At 41.2% G+C, this 18,330-nt stretch overlaps 1 protein-coding gene across 1 annotated transcript in view; it reads left to right on the top strand.

Annotated features, from left to right (window-relative positions):
• Nucleotides 1–18,330, top strand: part of ppfia1 (PTPRF interacting protein alpha 1) — an 80,263-nt gene that overhangs the window by 25,578 nt on the left and 36,355 nt on the right. The window contains exons 7-14 of the mRNA XM_071201705.1: nt 853–1,086; nt 2,390–2,536; nt 4,976–5,110; nt 11,801–11,884; nt 14,073–14,204; nt 14,321–14,383; nt 14,939–15,018; nt 16,113–16,263. Of these exons, the coding sequence (XP_071057806.1) occupies nt 853–1,086; nt 2,390–2,536; nt 4,976–5,110; nt 11,801–11,884; nt 14,073–14,204; nt 14,321–14,383; nt 14,939–15,018; nt 16,113–16,263 (1,026 nt within the window). The remainder of the gene's footprint in view (nt 1–852; nt 1,087–2,389; nt 2,537–4,975; nt 5,111–11,800; nt 11,885–14,072; nt 14,205–14,320; nt 14,384–14,938; nt 15,019–16,112; nt 16,264–18,330) is intronic.

Genomic DNA, 18,330 nt, shown 5'->3' with positions numbered 1-18,330 from the left:
GCGCCTTTGAACACAAGGCAATTCAAAGTGCTTTACGAAAAATGAAAGACATTAAGAGCATTTAAGAAATAGTGCAGTAGGAATATATTATATGTTAGACACGCATTTAAAAGAAATGTAGTAAAACATGAATGATACAGGTACATGAATACAAGTTACAGTTTAGTGTGAGATGGGAATGTCTCAATTAAAAGCAGCGACAAAAAGAAAAGTCTTCAGCCTGGATTTAAAAGTAGTCTGAGTACCGGCAAGTTTCTGGGAGTTTGTTCCAGATATTTGGAGCATAGTAACGGAACGCTTCTCCATGGTTACGTTAAGCCCCGCCTTCAATCCCCTGCTCTCGGCTCAGTCAATTGAATGGAGAAAATAACCTGTCTTTAAACGCATTGTACAACTTTTGATTTGATGAGATTTATTTTAAATGTGTAAAACAATAATACATGAGAATTATTATTCAATACAAAATTAAGCGGTGTCAAATTGATATACAGAAATATTACTGATTCGAAGTTATGTATAAACAAATGATCTACTTAACTACACATCTGAAAAGGGGTGGGAAGAAGTGTACACTTATTTAATCCCACCCCTTCTCCAAAAACTAAATTATTTTCTTGAAGAAAACATTTATTATTGACAAATGAACAAACAAAACATAAACTTTTAAGACACCAATGATTTAAATAAAGGCTATACAACCGGACCCCCCTATTTAAAATCTTCGTTTCAGAATCTTCGGTCCTGATTTCTTGCATTTCCTAATTAGATTTCCAAAGCAGGCCCTCGGTGAAACGGCTCTTTTTGAAACCAAGTGATCTTCTGCTGAAACATGTGTTGGCACTTCCTCCCCAGCGGTCGTCGGACGGCTCCCTGAGTCAGGACGAGGAGTCGGGTCACGGGTTCCTGAAGGTCGGGGAGCTGCAGGACGTCGTCGACCGTCAGACCGCTGATCTGGGCCAGATGAAGGAACGCATGGTTGCCATGGTTTCACGCATCAACGAGCTGGAGGAGGACCTGGACACGGCCCGGAAAGACGTCATCAAGTCCGAAGACGTGAACACGCGGCTGCAGAGAGACCTGAGAGAGGTGAGTTGGAATTAGTGGCAGGGGAAATGTTAGTTCAATAAATATGAGTCCGTTGTCTTTATGCTTTTAAAGAGTACGATGTTATCATCAAAACAAAGTGGGAGTGCAATTAAGTCGAAGCTAAATGACTTTCAATATTAGAAATATAATAATGAAGTGGTAAAATGAAGTATACAAAAACAAACTTCAGTTTTTACTTTTTCTTTTGATACAGGAATTGTTGTAAAATTGTTATAATTCTTACGGCATCATTTTTTAAATATGAAAAACGAATTATTTTAAGGAATTTCATCACAAAATCACTCGTGCAGGATATTGTGTTCGTCAGCATGCATGCACCACATGTTTGATGGCCTCTGTCATTTTATTATATAACCTATTGTATGAAGATATGTGAACAGAGTAGGGCTGCTCAATTAATCGTATTTTAATTACGATTATGGCTCGCAACGATTACAAATACAACGTAATCAAAATAAAACGATTTTTTTTTTATTATTATTACTTTATAGTTTTTTTTGTTTGTTTTTCAGCTGAATTCAACTGAAAGTTCAGGGTAATCAACTGTTAAAAACATACTGTTCACATTTTTTTCTCCAATACATGGATGTTTTCAAAGTCAATGAATAATCGCAATTACAATTATTGCCCAAATAATGGAGATTATGATTTTTGCCATAATCGAGCAGCCCGAGAACAGAGCGGTGCGACTGGAGCTAGATCTCATCCTGGCCTTACTGTTGTCCCACAGGGGATGAATTAAACTAAACATAAATACAAGAAAAACTAACTGTAAAGTAGTTTTTTTACTTTTCCCCTAATGGGGTTTATCATTTTGTTGTTGGGCATTCTTCTTGAATCGACAACACTGAGGGGAAGACATGATCAGTTACATGTACACTGCAGTATAAAGTTGTTTTGTATTTTCCCCATCATTGACTTTCAAACGAGATTCTCAAGGAATCAAGACTTTCTTGTTTTCTACACAACAGCTACCTTTGTTGTCCTTACATGAAGTCCCCGCTCCTCCAACAGCGCAACGGACAATATATTTAAGACATCAATTACAAAAGTTATCTTGAAGAGTGAAAATCTGCAAGTATAATGATGGAATAAGTAAACTATAGACATGTCAATGAACAGTGGAAATAACGACTGTTAATTGTAATAATATTTAAATATGTGGACTGTATGACAGTTTGATTTGCTATTGAGCTGTTTCTCTACATAGTATTAAACACTTCTGCTGCTTTACACTAATGTAAATGTGTGTGTGTGTGTGTGTGTGTGTGTGTGTGTGTAGTCCATGGCTCAGAAGGATGACATGGAGGAGCGGATCACCACCCTTGAGAAACGCTACCTGGCGGCTCAGCGCGAAGCCACCTCCGTCCACGACCTCAACGACAAGCTGGAGAACGAAGTGGCCAACAAGGATTCGCTCTTCAGACAGGTAGACGCCTCACTCCGCCTCACTCAGAGAATAAAACTTTTAAAAAATCATTGAGTGTGACAACCAGAGGTCGCGTTAACCGAATATTTTCCGCCTACGACGATTTTTTTTTAACAATGACGGAAAAATCTGCAAGCAGTCCGTCATTTTGACGGATTAGAACAAACTCGGAACAGCGCCAACGTTTCCCCGCAGCGAGGCTCCGGTGGTTTGCCGCGTTATTCATGCCCTCCAAAAAGGAAATGATATCGGTTCCAAACCGTACTTTGCCGTACAAATCATTGAAATGTCCGCTAGGTGCATACAATACGACACGGCACGACACGGCATAACACAACACGGCACAACACGGCACAACACGGCATAACACCGGCGCTAATAGTTCACGAGGGTGCTCTCCACCCCCCGTCACGCTCGTGAACCCCCCCCCGTCATTAATGGATATTAATGGATATGACGGAAATGTTACGATCCTGTCCGTGAAAATGACGGGCAACAAAAAAGTCTAACGCAACCTCTGGCGACAACGGATGAAAACATTAAACCGGCTGCATCACATGGGATCGGATCTACTCGGTCTGTGCAGATTCTTTTTTTACGTTTGAGTTACTCACCTGTTTTGTCCTTGCATGCACGGAGAGCGTATAAATAAAACTAAGAAACATGCCTTTATACAATTCAGCTGGTTACACATCATTTTAACTTAAAAGCTAAGAGGTATATAAATAATAGTTTGATTAAGGTGGATAAACAAAAAAATGTCTGTGCAATCAACCACATTTTTATTTCAATTACAATGTTGACGTTATTATTATAAAATAAGAAACTAAAACGCTGTTGTTTTCTCTTGTGTTATAAATCAAGCGCATCCCTGTTTTGCTGTACAGCAGGTCAGGTTCCCGACTGTAAACATGCTCCAGATCGAAGTATAGGCTACAAAATACTCTCATTAAATTATATATATATAATATGTTATATACAATGTTACAATTAAAGCAGTGTTTTTTTTATTTTAATTAAGTTTAATCCATAATGAGATTGAGTCGATACCACAAGATGTTTCATGAGTAAAACATAATTATGGTTAATAGTCAGTGTCTCAATGTTGACCCAAAATAAATAATAAAAAGTGCCATAGTCTGCACACACACATTGTAACCTGATGTACACTTGATGCTGACGCGACTGTCAGACTTGGCCCGCAGCGCTCCTCTCAGTTTTCTGCTAATGACTTCCTGCTGCTGTTTTCACACACTGACGGCGCAGCAGGCATTGAATGGGACGCCTCAAACACCCCGACTGTTTCTTTACATGAACTCACTGAGATGGAGACGTCTCTCTCCTCCTTTCTTCTGCGCTTCGTCCGTCTTTGTGTCGTTATGAATGCTCTCCTCCGCACTTCCTGCCCACCCATCCCCCTTTGTCTCCCTCTCTCTAAAGTCTTATTCCTCTCCTCTCTCTCCACCTTAAAGGTCCCCTATCATACTGTTTTCCATCAATATATCACAGGTCTCAGATATATCCAGAGCCTGTCTCTGATTGGCTGAAACACCAAACAGATCATTGCAGCATTACCCATAATCCCCTCTGTTTCAGCCCTGTTTCCAAAGTGCTGATTACTTTAGATGAAAACAAGGAGCCCCTCCCCACGCCCCTCTGAGAGAGATGTGGCTACAAAGAACTCAATGGAGCTCTAGAGGAGATTCAGGTGATAAGGGGGGGGGGGGGGTACCTTGGTTGCTGATTGGCTAATGGCTACACAAGACAACACATCGTTATGACATCATAAAGTGGCCAAAATCTGATCAGCTCATTTTCAGACAGGTTTTTATAGAAATGGATCAAAAGGAGAGAGAATCTTTGTTCCTGAAACTTTCAGAGTCTCTTTCCACAGAGGGGACACATGTTGATGTAGAAGAGACATGAAGAAGAGGGGACACATGTTGATGTAGAAGAGACATGAAGAAGAGGGGACACATGTTGATGTAGAAGAGACATGAAGAAGAGGGGACACATGTTGATGTAGAAGAGACATGAAGAAGAGGGGACACATGTTGATGTAGAAGAGACATGGAGAAGAGGGGACACATGCTGATGTAGAAGAGACATGAAGAAGAGGGGACACATGTTGATGTAGAAGAGACATGAAGAAGAGGGGACACATGTTGATGTAGAAGAGACATGAAGAAGAGGGGACACATGTTGATGTAGAAGAGACATGAAGAAGAGGGGACACATGTTGATGTAGAAGAGACATGGAGAAGAGGGGACACATGCTGATGTAGAAGAGACATGGAGAAGAGGGGACGCATGTTGATGTCGAAGAGACATGACAATAGAGGACCTTTAAAGCAAACCCTGAGGATGAAGCAGAGAGTCTTCTCCGTCTTTGCTAATAATGTCTGTTTGTCTGTTTGTCTGTTTGTCTGTTTGTTGCAGACGGAGGACAGGAACCGGCAGCTGCAGGAGAAGCTGGAGCTGGCGGAGCAGAAGCTTCAGCAGACGCTCCGTAAAGCTGAGACTCTGCCGGAGGTGGAGGCCGAGCTGGCTCAGAGGGTGGCTGCGCTCACCAAGGTAACCCCACCCGTCTGCTCCCAAGGCACCTCGGCACCTGCCTTCTGACGGTTATCATGAAATACATCAAACATATAACATCGGACATTAAATGATCTCACATTTTCATTTATTCTGCGACTTCAATTCGATATTAATACGGACACGGTACCGGAACACACAGTTAGTAGAAGCGGGGGAAGCAGCGCGCCGAGAGTCATTATATCTCAACGATTTGGTCAGAGACTCAAATGTTATGGCGTTTTGACTGCAGACTTTATAGGAGAATCGTTTCAGCACTTACTGAAAACACCACTCCCATGATTCCTTAATACAACCTCCAAAATAAATATAAAAACGGAAACGTTTATCTGGATACAACACGCGTAAAATATGCATTTACGTATGCCCCCGTGAACGTCTCGATTATTTGAGTCAATAATTGTAATTGCGATTATTCATTGACTTTGAAAACATCAATTTATTGGAGAAATGTTTGAACAGTAAGTTTTTAACAGTTGATTATCCTGAACTTTAAGTTTAGCTCAACTGAAAAACCAATAATACAAAAAATTACCGTAATTTTCGGACTATTAGACGCGCCTTTTTTCCCATTTTTCGACCCTGCGCTTATATAACAGTGCGGCTAATCTATGGATTTCTGCAGCTAGCAGCCACTAGGGGACCTCCTAAATCTATGGATTTTACAGGTAAAATTAACCACCTTTAACTCTATGGGCTCTATGACCGGTCCGCGCCCGCCACCTTTAAGCGGCGGGCTCCAGCAGGAAAAGCTGGAGGCCGGAAAAGAGCGAGACAGGTAGCGCGCCAAAGTAAAAGTGGAACCGAGAGACAGAACGAGAGCAAGACAGTTTGTGCAAAAGTTTGTGTGTCTGAAACGCTATGTGATACAGTACAGTTTACACAGCACAGTACATGTTCTGTAGCTACTAAATGGTAACACTTGAATACGTTATGCAAATATGCAACTTGTTTGTTGAAATGTTAATAAATGGGAGCTTCCTCAAACAGCCTTACATATGGTAATTAAACATTAAAACACCAGCGGCTTATAGTCCAGTGCGGCTTATAGTCCGAAAATTACGGTAATAAAAAAAGAATTTAATAATAATAATAAAAAAAGTATCTATATATTTCAATTACGTTGTTTTCGTCATCGTTGCAAGCCATAATCGTAATTGCCATTTAAAATGCGATTAATTGAGCAGCCCTAATACACACATATACACGTATATTATGTAAATGTCCCTTCTGTGTCCGACACACACATCTACATATAAACACATGCATACACACTCTTCAAGATTCAAGGTAGGGTTTCAACAAGGTTATTTCCAGTGCTGAAATAATAGTATAATACTGTAAAAGGAAAATAACCACTTAGCAGAGGTTTAAGAAAATCTAAAGCATGTTTTTGCATCTCTTTAACCATCCTCTTCTCAAAAGTAAGATCACTTTTAAGCCAAGGGTGGAGATATTCAAATAATGCGTGCTTTATTCGGCACGTGACATTTAGAGTGGAGCCAAATCTGAATGGCTGTTGAATCCCATGTTTTTTGTATATACTAGACAGGCAAAAAACTGGGTTGTTTTATGTCACAGTCGGGCATTTCAGAAACAAAACATATGTGGATAATAAGCACTACAACATGTATCAAGATGCCTTCCTGTTAAAAGATTAGACAAACCCCAACACTTTGATTCAGTCTACCTTTGTCTCTTTGGGGGAAATGTGTATTAATATACCGTTACTTCCATCATGACCTCATCACACAGTGTGCACGGGCTTTTGGATTCTTTCCTTTACGTTGCAGCGGCTGCTCCTCCCCGCGGAAGCTGCCGAGGAAGCCATTGTTTACGTTTCTCCACAGGGATTTATTTTTAGAGCTTTGGCCCATGTACAGTTTGGGTCTTTGTCCTGCACGCTGCTGCTGAACCTCCACGAGCGGCTCAGCCCCTTATTTGTGTTGGAGCTGGCTCACAGTGGCTCTCGGAAAACTAGGCGAACAATCATTCTCGTGTTAATCTCATCAGGAAGCAGGCGCCTCTTTTCACATCAATAATGTAATCTGTTTACATTCGTCTCCGTCTACAGCCTTGCTTTCATGTTACTTGTACAGCTGGGATTTGTAGTGTTTAGAAATAGAGGGCCGCAGTGACGGGTCCTAAAACCCGGAAGTAAGTTAGCATTTTACCACGTCCGGTTCCTTCGACAAAAAGCAATTAAATCTCTCCACAGGGTTTAGGAAAAGAGCTGGAATAAGGTTTGTGGTTGAGACGTATTGAAGAGACGGATCACGTTTTGCTCTACGACATTAAACACATCCGCAGTGAGCCCGCTGGTGATTTCTGAAGAGTTGACGCGTCTGAGAAACGATGGTTGTTACCAAGTGGCTGGATAGGACTACAGAAGTCAGTACGCCGAACACGTAAACATTCCGCTAAGTTAGTTTCTGTTCAGCTTGAGAGCAAGTTCCTGCCTCCTGCAAAGTGTTCAAACAAACGCTTCAACTTTTACCATTTAGAGTCTGTGTGTTTGAATATGGATCTTAAGTCGGCGTGACGTTGCTGCTGTAGTTCCTTTATAGCATAACGTTAGCATTTTGCTTTTGGCGACTGGATTTATGATTCGAACATTATAAAAGTAGGGTCGACACGTGGAGATTGTCCGGCTGAACAAAACGTGATCCGTCTCTTAAATGTGTCTCGACCTGATTCCAGCTATTTTCCAAAACCCTATGGAGAAACTGCGTTGCGTTTTTGTCGAAGGAACCGGAAGAAGTTTGCTTCCGGGTTTCAGGACACGTCACTGCGGCTCTCTATTGACCCGATGTTTAATACGCTCATAATGACTTCGTTTTCAGGGTAAGAAGTTGCATTTAAACATGAGATCTCGTAACGGCTTGCAGAGAATTAACTCCTGCAGCCACAAAAAATCCATATACTTAAAAAAAACATTGAGTTATGTTCCGTTATATTCCCATAGGATCATTTAGTAATAGTTTATTCATCTAGCCTAATATCACACATCTGTCTCAGGCGGCTTTACACCTTGTACAGAATATTACACACATTTTACTTGAATTTCTCATGTTTATTTATCTATTATTGCACATTCGTTCTTCCCATGTTATATAATACATCACATTTAAAACATGTCCTATATTTTGTTCATTCTAAAATGGAACAACGAAACCAATTTCCCCCGAAATATGAAAGTATTTCTGATTCTGATTTCCTGCTCTGAGCTTAAGCCACGACATCGTTTTAATAGAACATTGTGGAAGTCAGACGTGCTCCGAAATATAAAGGAACTCCTGGTGGGTTTAATATTGCATCCATTCAGCTCCGAAACATCCACGTAACTTCATTCTGTTCTCCCTCGTGAGTCGCCCAGTCTTTCTTCTGAAGTTAATTTAAATTCCCTCGTTGTATTAACCCTGCTCTAACTCAACACCTGTTCTGTCCTCAGGTCATGAAAGTCATTCAGTTTTGTGTCCATGTTCTCTCTTTTCTAATCGTGCACATTAAACCTGTTTCCTTCACGTCATGCTCTTCTCGTGTGCTCTTCATGCCACCTCCTTGTCAAACCCTTAGTGTGTTCTGTGCGGCTCTAAAGGCGCTAAGACTAAGAAGAAGGTAGAGCAGCTTCACCCAGATAGTGGGAACGTTTGGTTCTGATGCTGAACTGAACCAGGCCGTTAGATTAGCTGATCACATCACCAACATAAATGTGTTTCTACTAGTTAACCCTCCTGTCGTGTTCGGGTCAAATCTGACTTTCACCAATCATAAATATCGTGTTTTACATTTGATTGCTTCACGGCTTTATGATGTGCTCCTAAAATGGGAACATATACAATTGCTGATCTCAACTTTCATTGAATTGTGAGTTATTTAGTCAACTTTGTAATGCCTGTTGTGTTCCCAGTCATACATAATGAATAGGTAACCCTAGAGCAGGGGTGTCAAACTCAATTTCACCACGGGCCACATCAGCATTATGGTTGCACTCAAAGGGCCGGTTGTAACTTTAAGACTATATAAAAATACATATATAAATATATAATATATATAAAATAATGTATTATATTATATTATTGCCTCTGCATTGGATTATTATCGGATAGGGTAATAACTTCATAATTAACTACGTCTGAAAGCAGAAGTCTAGGGCAAATAATTGCAAGTCTCTTCAGTGAGAATGTCACAAAATGATTTAAAAAGAAGAGCCACATTCTGGAAAAACAAAGAAAAATAAGTGAAATAAAAAAAGGGACATTTTGGGGAAAAAAGTAACATTTAAAAAAAGAAAAACTCTAATTCTTAGAAAAAAATCATATTTCGAAAAAAAAAATCAAATTCTGAGATAAAAAGTCAAAATGAGATGCATTGTGGGACATGTAGTTTATGGGCAACGTGCTTCTGTAAAGTAGCATGTAACCGTATAATAAACATATTATATTCTTTGCAAGCTCTTGTGGGGCCACAGAAAATGAAGTCGCGGGCCGGATTTGGCCCCCGGGCCTTGAGTTTGACACCCCTGCCCTAGAGGATGTCCATCCATCAGATGGTACACACCCGCATCGGCAAAATGCTGATTTAAAATACATCGTCAGTGTCTATTCTTTGTGTATTCACTGCAGCTTTTCATGTAAACCAGTTGTGTGAATGTGAATGGTAAATGGACTGTACTTATATCCCGTCTTTAAGACCCCTCAAAGCGCTTTACAGACTACACGTCGTTCACCCATTCATACAGAGCAGTGTACCTTACTCTAGGACCTAACATTCACACACCGTCGGCCATCGGGAGCAACTCGGGGTTAAGTATCTCGCCCAAGGATACATCGACATGTTGACTGCAATGTAAGGACATTTAAAACAGAACGGGAACACCAAAGTAAGGAGGAAGAAACAAACACAACAGGAGGGTTAAAGAAAACAAAAACATATGATAAACATCTCTCCCTTCAGTTTGTCTTTTACAGGACAAGGGCCTGGTTAGGTGCAGCATCAGATCACGTCTTAAAGTCCTGTGGTGTCTTAATCAGTCCGTGTCCTTCTCTGTGTTTGTGGTCATGTGCTGGTGAGCTGTGTTAGCGCTTCGTGCAGATCGCTTTCTAATAAAGTTCATTTCATTCACAAATAGATAATAAATACGGGTACAATCATAAGATATGATGGAGACATGAGACACCCTGAAGCTTTCAAAAAATGGTCCAAGACACCCAACAGAAAGTATTTACATATATTTACTTAAACATAGAAGTGGAGAGGGTTTGTGTTTTATAACAAGCCACTTCAGTCCAAGCATTGGGAATATTTGAAGAGATGATATCAATAATTGCTGCTCACTAACAATACATTTAAGTTTTAGCATCTATAGAAAAATCAATGTTTAAATCCCCACGAATAAAACAATTTGTAGTTTTTCTTTACGCAATATAAGAGTTCATCCAGTTCAATCCCCTTTTTTCCCAAATATGGAAACATATTGTGGTTGTCCAACACAAACAGGAAGTGCCTGCTGATTTGCTTAAAAGACTTGAGGAGACCCTGCCCTTTAGAGCGGGGGACAGTCCGTCTCAGAAACGTGTTTACCCGCCAACACACTGCTGTTACACTCTCCATATGTTCCTCAACACGCCGAATCAAATATTGTAATTCATTCATTGCGGTTCCACGGCTTGTTGGACTAGATTTTAAAACAGGCATAAATAGAAATGTGTTATTGAAAAGGCTTTATATATTTCACTCAATAATAGACATTTCTTTCAGTGAGCTTCTGTAAAACCTTGTTGTTCTTAGTGTTAAAAAAAACAACCTTATTGTTAAAACAGTAATTGAGCTGTTGGGCTGTTGGGCCCTTGAATTTAAGGGAATTAAGCTTGAAAGTCCTTTTTAAAGAAGTCATGTTGGATGTTTAACGAACCTTGATTCACACAAACACCTGTCCTCACCCGCAGGTCAGATTAATGGCTGTTGAATTTGTCTTAGTCCTTGCTTTGCTGTCTCTCCTCATGCAGCAGCCGGTGGGTTTCCCCTAGCTGTTGTTAGCGTCTGTAGCTCCCCCCCCCCTCCTCCTCCTTCCGAAGGACCAAAAACCTCAAACACTTTTCTCAGCGAGGTCCTTCTCCAGGATGGATGACAAACCCCTCTAGGGGAAGATTAAATCTAGCACCAGAGAAAGTGACTATGTTTACATGCACGACATATTCATTGGTTTTACCTCTAATCTGAAATAGACAATGTTCCTACTGAGCTCTTGACATGGCTAATAAAAAAACATCTATACCATCAATGCCCCTTTTTATAAAGAGCTGTCAAAATAGGATTTTTTGAAATGTTTACGCTGCTGGCGGAGAGGTGCAAAAACAGCCTTCTTCATTCTTCAAAAATCTTCTTGAAAAAGTTGAGAAATCGATACAACACCCTGTTGATGTTAAAGTATTGTATAATATCTAAAAGTAGTACGATATGTCTCTTCTCTGATCACTGGCAGTAATAATGAACTGCCATGTGTCCCAACTTCAATTAAGTTGCATATTCCAGATGGGCTATATACATTATGTCATACACAAATATAATAGTGGATATTAACGTGCATGTAAACCTAATCACTCATCGGCTCTTAGAGGATTGATTATATTAAGAAATGTGTTTTTGTATTGTCTCTTCCATCTTTAGGCAGAGGAACGCCACGGCAATGTGGAGGAGAGACTGAGGCAGCACGAGGCCCAGCTGGAGGAGAAGAACCAGGAGCTGCTCAGGGTGAGGAAGACGAGGAACTACTTTCACTATACACTCACAGTTTTAATTTATATAGAGGTGCGGTGATTTTGTGTTTCTGTGTTGGGCCCTGAAGGCAGCATTCCCCTCGACAAAAAGCCAATTGGATTTCTCCTTCTGATTTTGGATCATAGCAGAAAATAATCTTTGTGTCAAACAAACGTTTACGACTTACACGTTTTGTCCAGCAGGATGATTTCCACATATAAACATCACTTTCTGATTTTTGAAGTGAAAAGCTAATGTTGGGCTATAAAGGAACTACAGCACGGTCACATGACTTCACGTCACCACCGCTAAGCTAAAGGTGGCTAATGTTGGGCTATAAAGGAACTACAGCACGGTCACATGACTTCACGTCACCACCGCTAAGCTAAAGGTGGCTAATGTTGGGCTATAAAGGAACTACAGCACGGTCACGTGACTTCACGTCACCACCGCTAAGCTAAAGGAGGCTAATGTTGGGCTATAAAGGAACTACAGCACGGTCACGTGACTTCACATCACCACCGCTAAGCTAAAGGAGGCTAATGTTGGGCTATAAAGGAACTACAGCCCGGTCACATGACTTCACGTCACCACCGCTAAGCTACTAGGTGGCTAATGTTGGGCTATAAAGGAACTACAGCCCGGTCACATGACTTCACATCACCACCGCTAAGCTACTAGGTGGCTAATGTTGGGCTATAAAGGAACTACAGCACGGACACATGACTTCCCGTCACCACCGCTAAGCTACAGGCGGCTAATGCTGGGCTATAAAGGAACTACAGCACGGTCACATGACTTCACATCTCCACCGCTAAGCTAGAGGAGGCTAATGTTGGGCTATAAAGGAACTACAGCACGGTCACATGACTTCACATCACCACCGCTAAGCTACTAGGTGGCTAATGTTGGGCTATAAAGGAACTACAGCACGGTCACATGACTTCACTTCACCACCGCTAAGCTACTAGGTGGCTAATGTTGGGCTATAAAGGAACTACAGCACGGTCACATGACTTCACGTCACCACCGCTAAGCTAAAGGTGGCTAATGTTGGGCTATAAAGGAACTACAGCACGGTCACGTGACTTCACATCACCACCGCTAAGCTAAAGGAGGCTAATGTTGGGCTATAAAGGAACTACAGCCCGGTCACATGACTTCACGTCACCACCGCTAAGCTACTAGGTGGCTAATGTTGGGCTATAAAGGAACTACAGCCCGGTCACATGACTTCACATCACCACCGCTAAGCTACTAGGTGGCTAATGTTGGGCTATAAAGGAACTACAGCACGGACACATGACTTCCCGTCACCACCGCTAAGCTACAGGCGGCTAATGCTGGGCTATAAAGGAACTACAGCACGGTCACATGACTTCACATCTCCACCGCTAAGCTAGAGGAGGCTAATGTTGGGCTATAAAGGAACTACAGCACGGTCACATGACTTCACATCACCACCGCTAAGCTACTAGGTGGCTAATGTTGGGCTATAAAGGAACTACAGCACGGTCACATGACTTCACTTCACCACCGCTAAGCTACTAGGTGGCTAATGTTGGGCTATAAAGGAACTACAGCACGGTCACATGACTTCCCGTCACCACCGCTAAGCTACAGGCGGCTAATGTTGGGCTATAAAGGAACTACAGCGCGGTCACATGACTTCACGTCACCACCGCTAAGCTGAAGGCGGCTAATGTTGGGCTATAGAGGAACTACAGCACGGTCACATGACTTCACGTCACCACCGCTAAGCTAAAGGCGGCTAATGTTGGGCTATAAAGGAACTACAGCCCGGTCACATGACTTCACATCACCACCGCTAAGCTAAAGGCGGCTAATGTTGGGCTATAAAGGAACTACAGCACGGTCACATGACTTCACATCACCACCGCTAAGCTAAAGGCGGCTAATGTTGGGCGTGATGAAGTTTAGTCGTCTCATTCAGACACTTGTTAGCAACCGCCGTTTTAGATTCCCCATTGGGTTATTCACAGACGTATTTTATGTCAGCGAATTAAAGTCTCTTCAGCTCGGTTCCTTATTTCAGACTAACAACCCAAAACATGTGACATCCAGATGAGCGAGGACTAAAATGCTGACTCGTTTTAGAACACGCCATTGAAACAGTCTGATCGTGTGTACCGTTTTTACAAAGCTGTCTTTTTGTTTGCAGGCACGGCAGCGAGAGAAGATGAACGAGGAGCACAACAAGCGTCTGTCTGAGACGGTGGATAAGCTCCTGTCAGAGTCCAACGAGAGGCTGCAGCTGCACCTCAAAGAGAGGATGTCTGCGCTGGAGGACAAGGTGACCGGAACATGCATGTGATCTGAGAGGAGGACACTGCAGTCTTTGACGTAATGAACATGTTTTGAAAGTCAGTGTTTATTTTTCAGCGAGTCAACTCTAGTTTATGCTTTCAGAATGCCCTGATCCGAGAGCTGGAGCACACCAAGAAGCTGATCGAGGAGTCTCACCACGACAAGGTGAGGAGTCCTTTAAAGTGTCTGCTGTCTCTGTGTTCTCAGATCTTTAGGTAGATGTACTTAAACAACACTGTGAAAATACTGTGCTACAACACGAAGTCCCACGTTGGAAATGTATCTTAACTAAAAGTAGGGACGATAAGCAAAATGTGGTAAAAGTAAAAAAATGTATAGATGCCATAAGATCTCTCAATTGGCTAGTTGCTAAGCTACTAGCCTGCTGTTGAGTAAACAAATGATTTAATAAATACACATTTTAATGCATACATCTTGTTGTAAAGTAGATAAAGCTTTAAGGTAAATGTTGTAACGTCTATCATAAATATTTCATCCATGCAGTTCCTTTAAATTGGAGTGGAGTTCAAGTAGAACGTGGCATACAAAGAAAGCACTCGAGTACAAGGACCTTACATTTAAACTTAAACTTAACATCTGACTAAATGTATTTAAGTTGCATTTCGCCAATGCTTTTTATATTCTGTTTGAAATGCACTTGTAATGGTGGCTTTTTCGTCTCCACCCATTGATCCCTCCGTCTGTGCATCGGTCGTACAGGAGCAGCTCCTGATCCAGATAGAGACGATGCGGGCGGAGAGTGAGCAGGGGAGGAGCCGGAGCAACTCCTTACTGCACGGGTGAGACACCGTCACAACGTACACCCCCCCCCCCCCTCCCCCCCTCCCCCCCTGATGTATTCCTGATCTGTGTTGCCCATATGGACCAGCAGTCACAGGTCTGAAACCACCAGACTCAGGGACAGGTTCATCCCACCGGACATAAGACTGTTAAACACCTGAACTGTTAAAAAGAACATCCATAACATTCACCTGTTTGCAACTTACACATTATTTATCTAATGTATCATATTCCAATCACTTCTATATAGACTCTTATTGCACTATTTCTATCCTATTTTATTGTATTTACTTGCACTATTGTATCTGTTTTATTGTGTTGCACCGTTGGAGGAGCCTGGGACCTGAGATTTTCATTGATATATCTACACTGTAGCTATGCACCTTGGAAAGTGTTGCAGCAGCCTTTTAGCAAAGAAGAATTATTAGAAATCTACACCTGGTTTTAAACCCGTTACCTTTCAGTCTTTCTCACATTCCAGTTTGTGTATGTTTTTTTCAGACAGCTCACATCTAGTGTAGCCTTTAGCATTGATTACAGTTAAAAGGAAGTTTTCTTAAAATAGTTCTCCATCTGTAATTTGTTTTACTTTTATGTATGCACCACGACATCAAGTCAAATTCCTCGTACACGGCAACCTACCTGGTAATAAACCCGTTTCTGATTCTGAAGTGTTGCGGCAGCCTCGTGGCAAAGAAGAATGATCTAAACCCTGACCCCTCAGTCTTTCTGACATTTCAGGTTCATTTATTTTTTGTAATATATATTTTATTGACATTTGGCAGCAAACAATTAGTGTTTTTTCAACAGATAGTAATTGTACATCTTAAGTGCGTCGGTCCTTTTTCTTTTTTTACACAAAAATAAAATAAAAACGGTAAAAAGTACGAACATTAGGGATCAGGACTTCACAGTAAAATCATACGTTTGTAAAAATTAAATCTGGCCTATGAGGTTTTACGAAATCAGTCCACTTTCTCCATCGTGACACAAATAGTTCCAGTTTGTGATTGACAGATGATGTTATCCTCTCCATTTTGTAAATGTCCATTGTAATATCGACGTTTTTAATATGTCTTTTTTCTTCTCCCAGACGCTCTCAGATGGGCAGCACTCCAGACTTCAGGTACCCGGTGTCGGCCTCCTCGATGATGGACAGTAACTCGGATCATTACGGCAGCGCTCTGGTGCTGCGGCGGCCGCAGAAGGGACGCATGGCAGCGATGAGGGACGAGCCGTCAAAGGTCAGCTAAACATCAACTGCTGCTGGATGTTTGTCAATGAAAACGACACTTAGGAACGATACGATAAGATACGATACGATATGATGACACTTTAATGGTCAGATCGAGTCTGATATTTGACTTGCATCACAGCATCTCGAGCTTTATATATTTCCTCTATTGATGTTTAAGGGATGCACCATGCCATGAGCAGAATGAGCATATGTGTCTTTATCATTTAGGCTAACTCTTGATGGAGCATCTTGTAAAAAGAGAAAGTAGGAGAAACAGAATTCTTTTTTTACAATTACCGTACTTTTTGGACTATAAGCCGGACTTTTTTCCCCATTTTTGTTGTACAGCTAACGGCCACTAGGGAACCTCCTAAATCTATGGATTTTACAGGTAAAATTAACCACCTTTAACGCTACGGGCTCTAGGACCGGTCCGCGCCCGCCACCTTTAAGCGGCGGCTACAGCGGGAAAAGCTGGAGGCCGGAAAAGAGTGAGACAGGTAGCGCGCCAAAGTAAAAGTGGAACCGAGAGACAGAACGAGAGCAAGACAGACGGACAATTTAGCTGCTGCGGCTTATATGCAGGTGCGCTTTGTAGTCCGGAAAGTACGGTAGTCAATTTATTGAACATGTCAGGAAAAAAAACATACAACAATAATATATATATATATTCTCTTTTTTCCTTTTTTTCTCACTCAAATTAATAATTATAACAAAGTACAAAAAAAACAATAATAATTCTCAAATACTCTGTTCAACAATCACATGCCCATGGTTGGTACTTTAAAACAAATAAGAGACAATGTAATTAGTTTTTATTCACATTTATTCGCAGTTTAAAAGGACAAGAAAAGTAATAAGGCAGAATAAAGACATGAGAAACCCTGATACACAAGTAAATAGGGAAATGAAGTGAACATGTTTGTTGTATAGGATTGAAGCCAAGCTTGATATCAGAATCAGAAACCTGTATCCGCCCCACAGAGGGGACATTTGCATTTGTTACAGCGAGAAAAGAGCCAAAGGCAGCTTCATGTTACCCGAGAAGCATTAAAACAATTAAAATGACATATATTTCCTTGATGTTTAAGGAATACGACATGCAGCGCACAGAATGAACATATTCCTCCATATAAGTAATGCTTAAGACGATGGATGCAGCATCTTGTAAAAAGAGAAACAGAAATCACGGGACTTATTCTGGATGATTTGCATTTCCTACAATAAATAAAAAACTATTACATAACGTTTTATTCACATGCAGTTTAAAAGCACAAGAAAGATCACAAGGCAAGGTTAGGAGTTGTGGAAGGAGACACTTCAACGTGAAGCTTGAACAAAGGGGCTGACGAGCGAAAGAGACGATGTTTGAAATATATCTTACAAGCTAAAAATCATCTAACCGAATACCTTAGAGTAATAACTATGACCCTGACTATTAAACGGTTAAACATATTTATTTCATCAGTAAAACCTTGATTTGAAAGATATAATATATAAAGTATGTGATATAAAACGGGAATACACACAGATGTATGACGAAGGGGGAATAATGACCCAAGTGCAGACTAAATGTTTTTATGTTTTGGAATTGAATTATTTGAGTTGTTTACGTGTTGTCGTCTCAAAGTGTTGTTTGCATCGTGCCGCCTCTCCCCCCCTCTACCTGTTTAATGTGTGAGCTCTTTTTGATGATTCTCTTCTTCTCCACTTCTCTCTGTTTGCTTCCTCTCTGGACTTCAGCGACATGTAAGTGAACGAGGAGGAGGAGGAGAAACATGATTTTGTCTGTGATGCATTAATGAAAGACTCTCCGGTTGCCTCGAAACCTCTCATTCAAGATCCAAAGGTTTTATTGTCCTATGCTCAAAGCTACAGCGTAGACATGGCGATGAACATCTTCTGACCTGAGCTCCAACAACATATATAATAAATAGTGGTTATTTCCTTAACGATTAATCAATTATTCAGATACTTGTCTGTCCACCACCCGCCAGCGGTCTGAATGTGGATTTCTCAGACTAAAATCCAAAGATATTCACCGTGATATGATATAAAACCCAGTGAACAGTAA

This window comes from Pseudochaenichthys georgianus, chromosome 3, assembly GCF_902827115.2.
Source record: "Pseudochaenichthys georgianus chromosome 3, fPseGeo1.2, whole genome shotgun sequence".
Taxonomy (NCBI): Eukaryota; Metazoa; Chordata; class Actinopteri; order Perciformes; family Channichthyidae; genus Pseudochaenichthys; species Pseudochaenichthys georgianus.
Note: the sequence above shows the minus strand (reverse complement) of the source record. Positions and strands in the feature narration are given on the sequence as shown.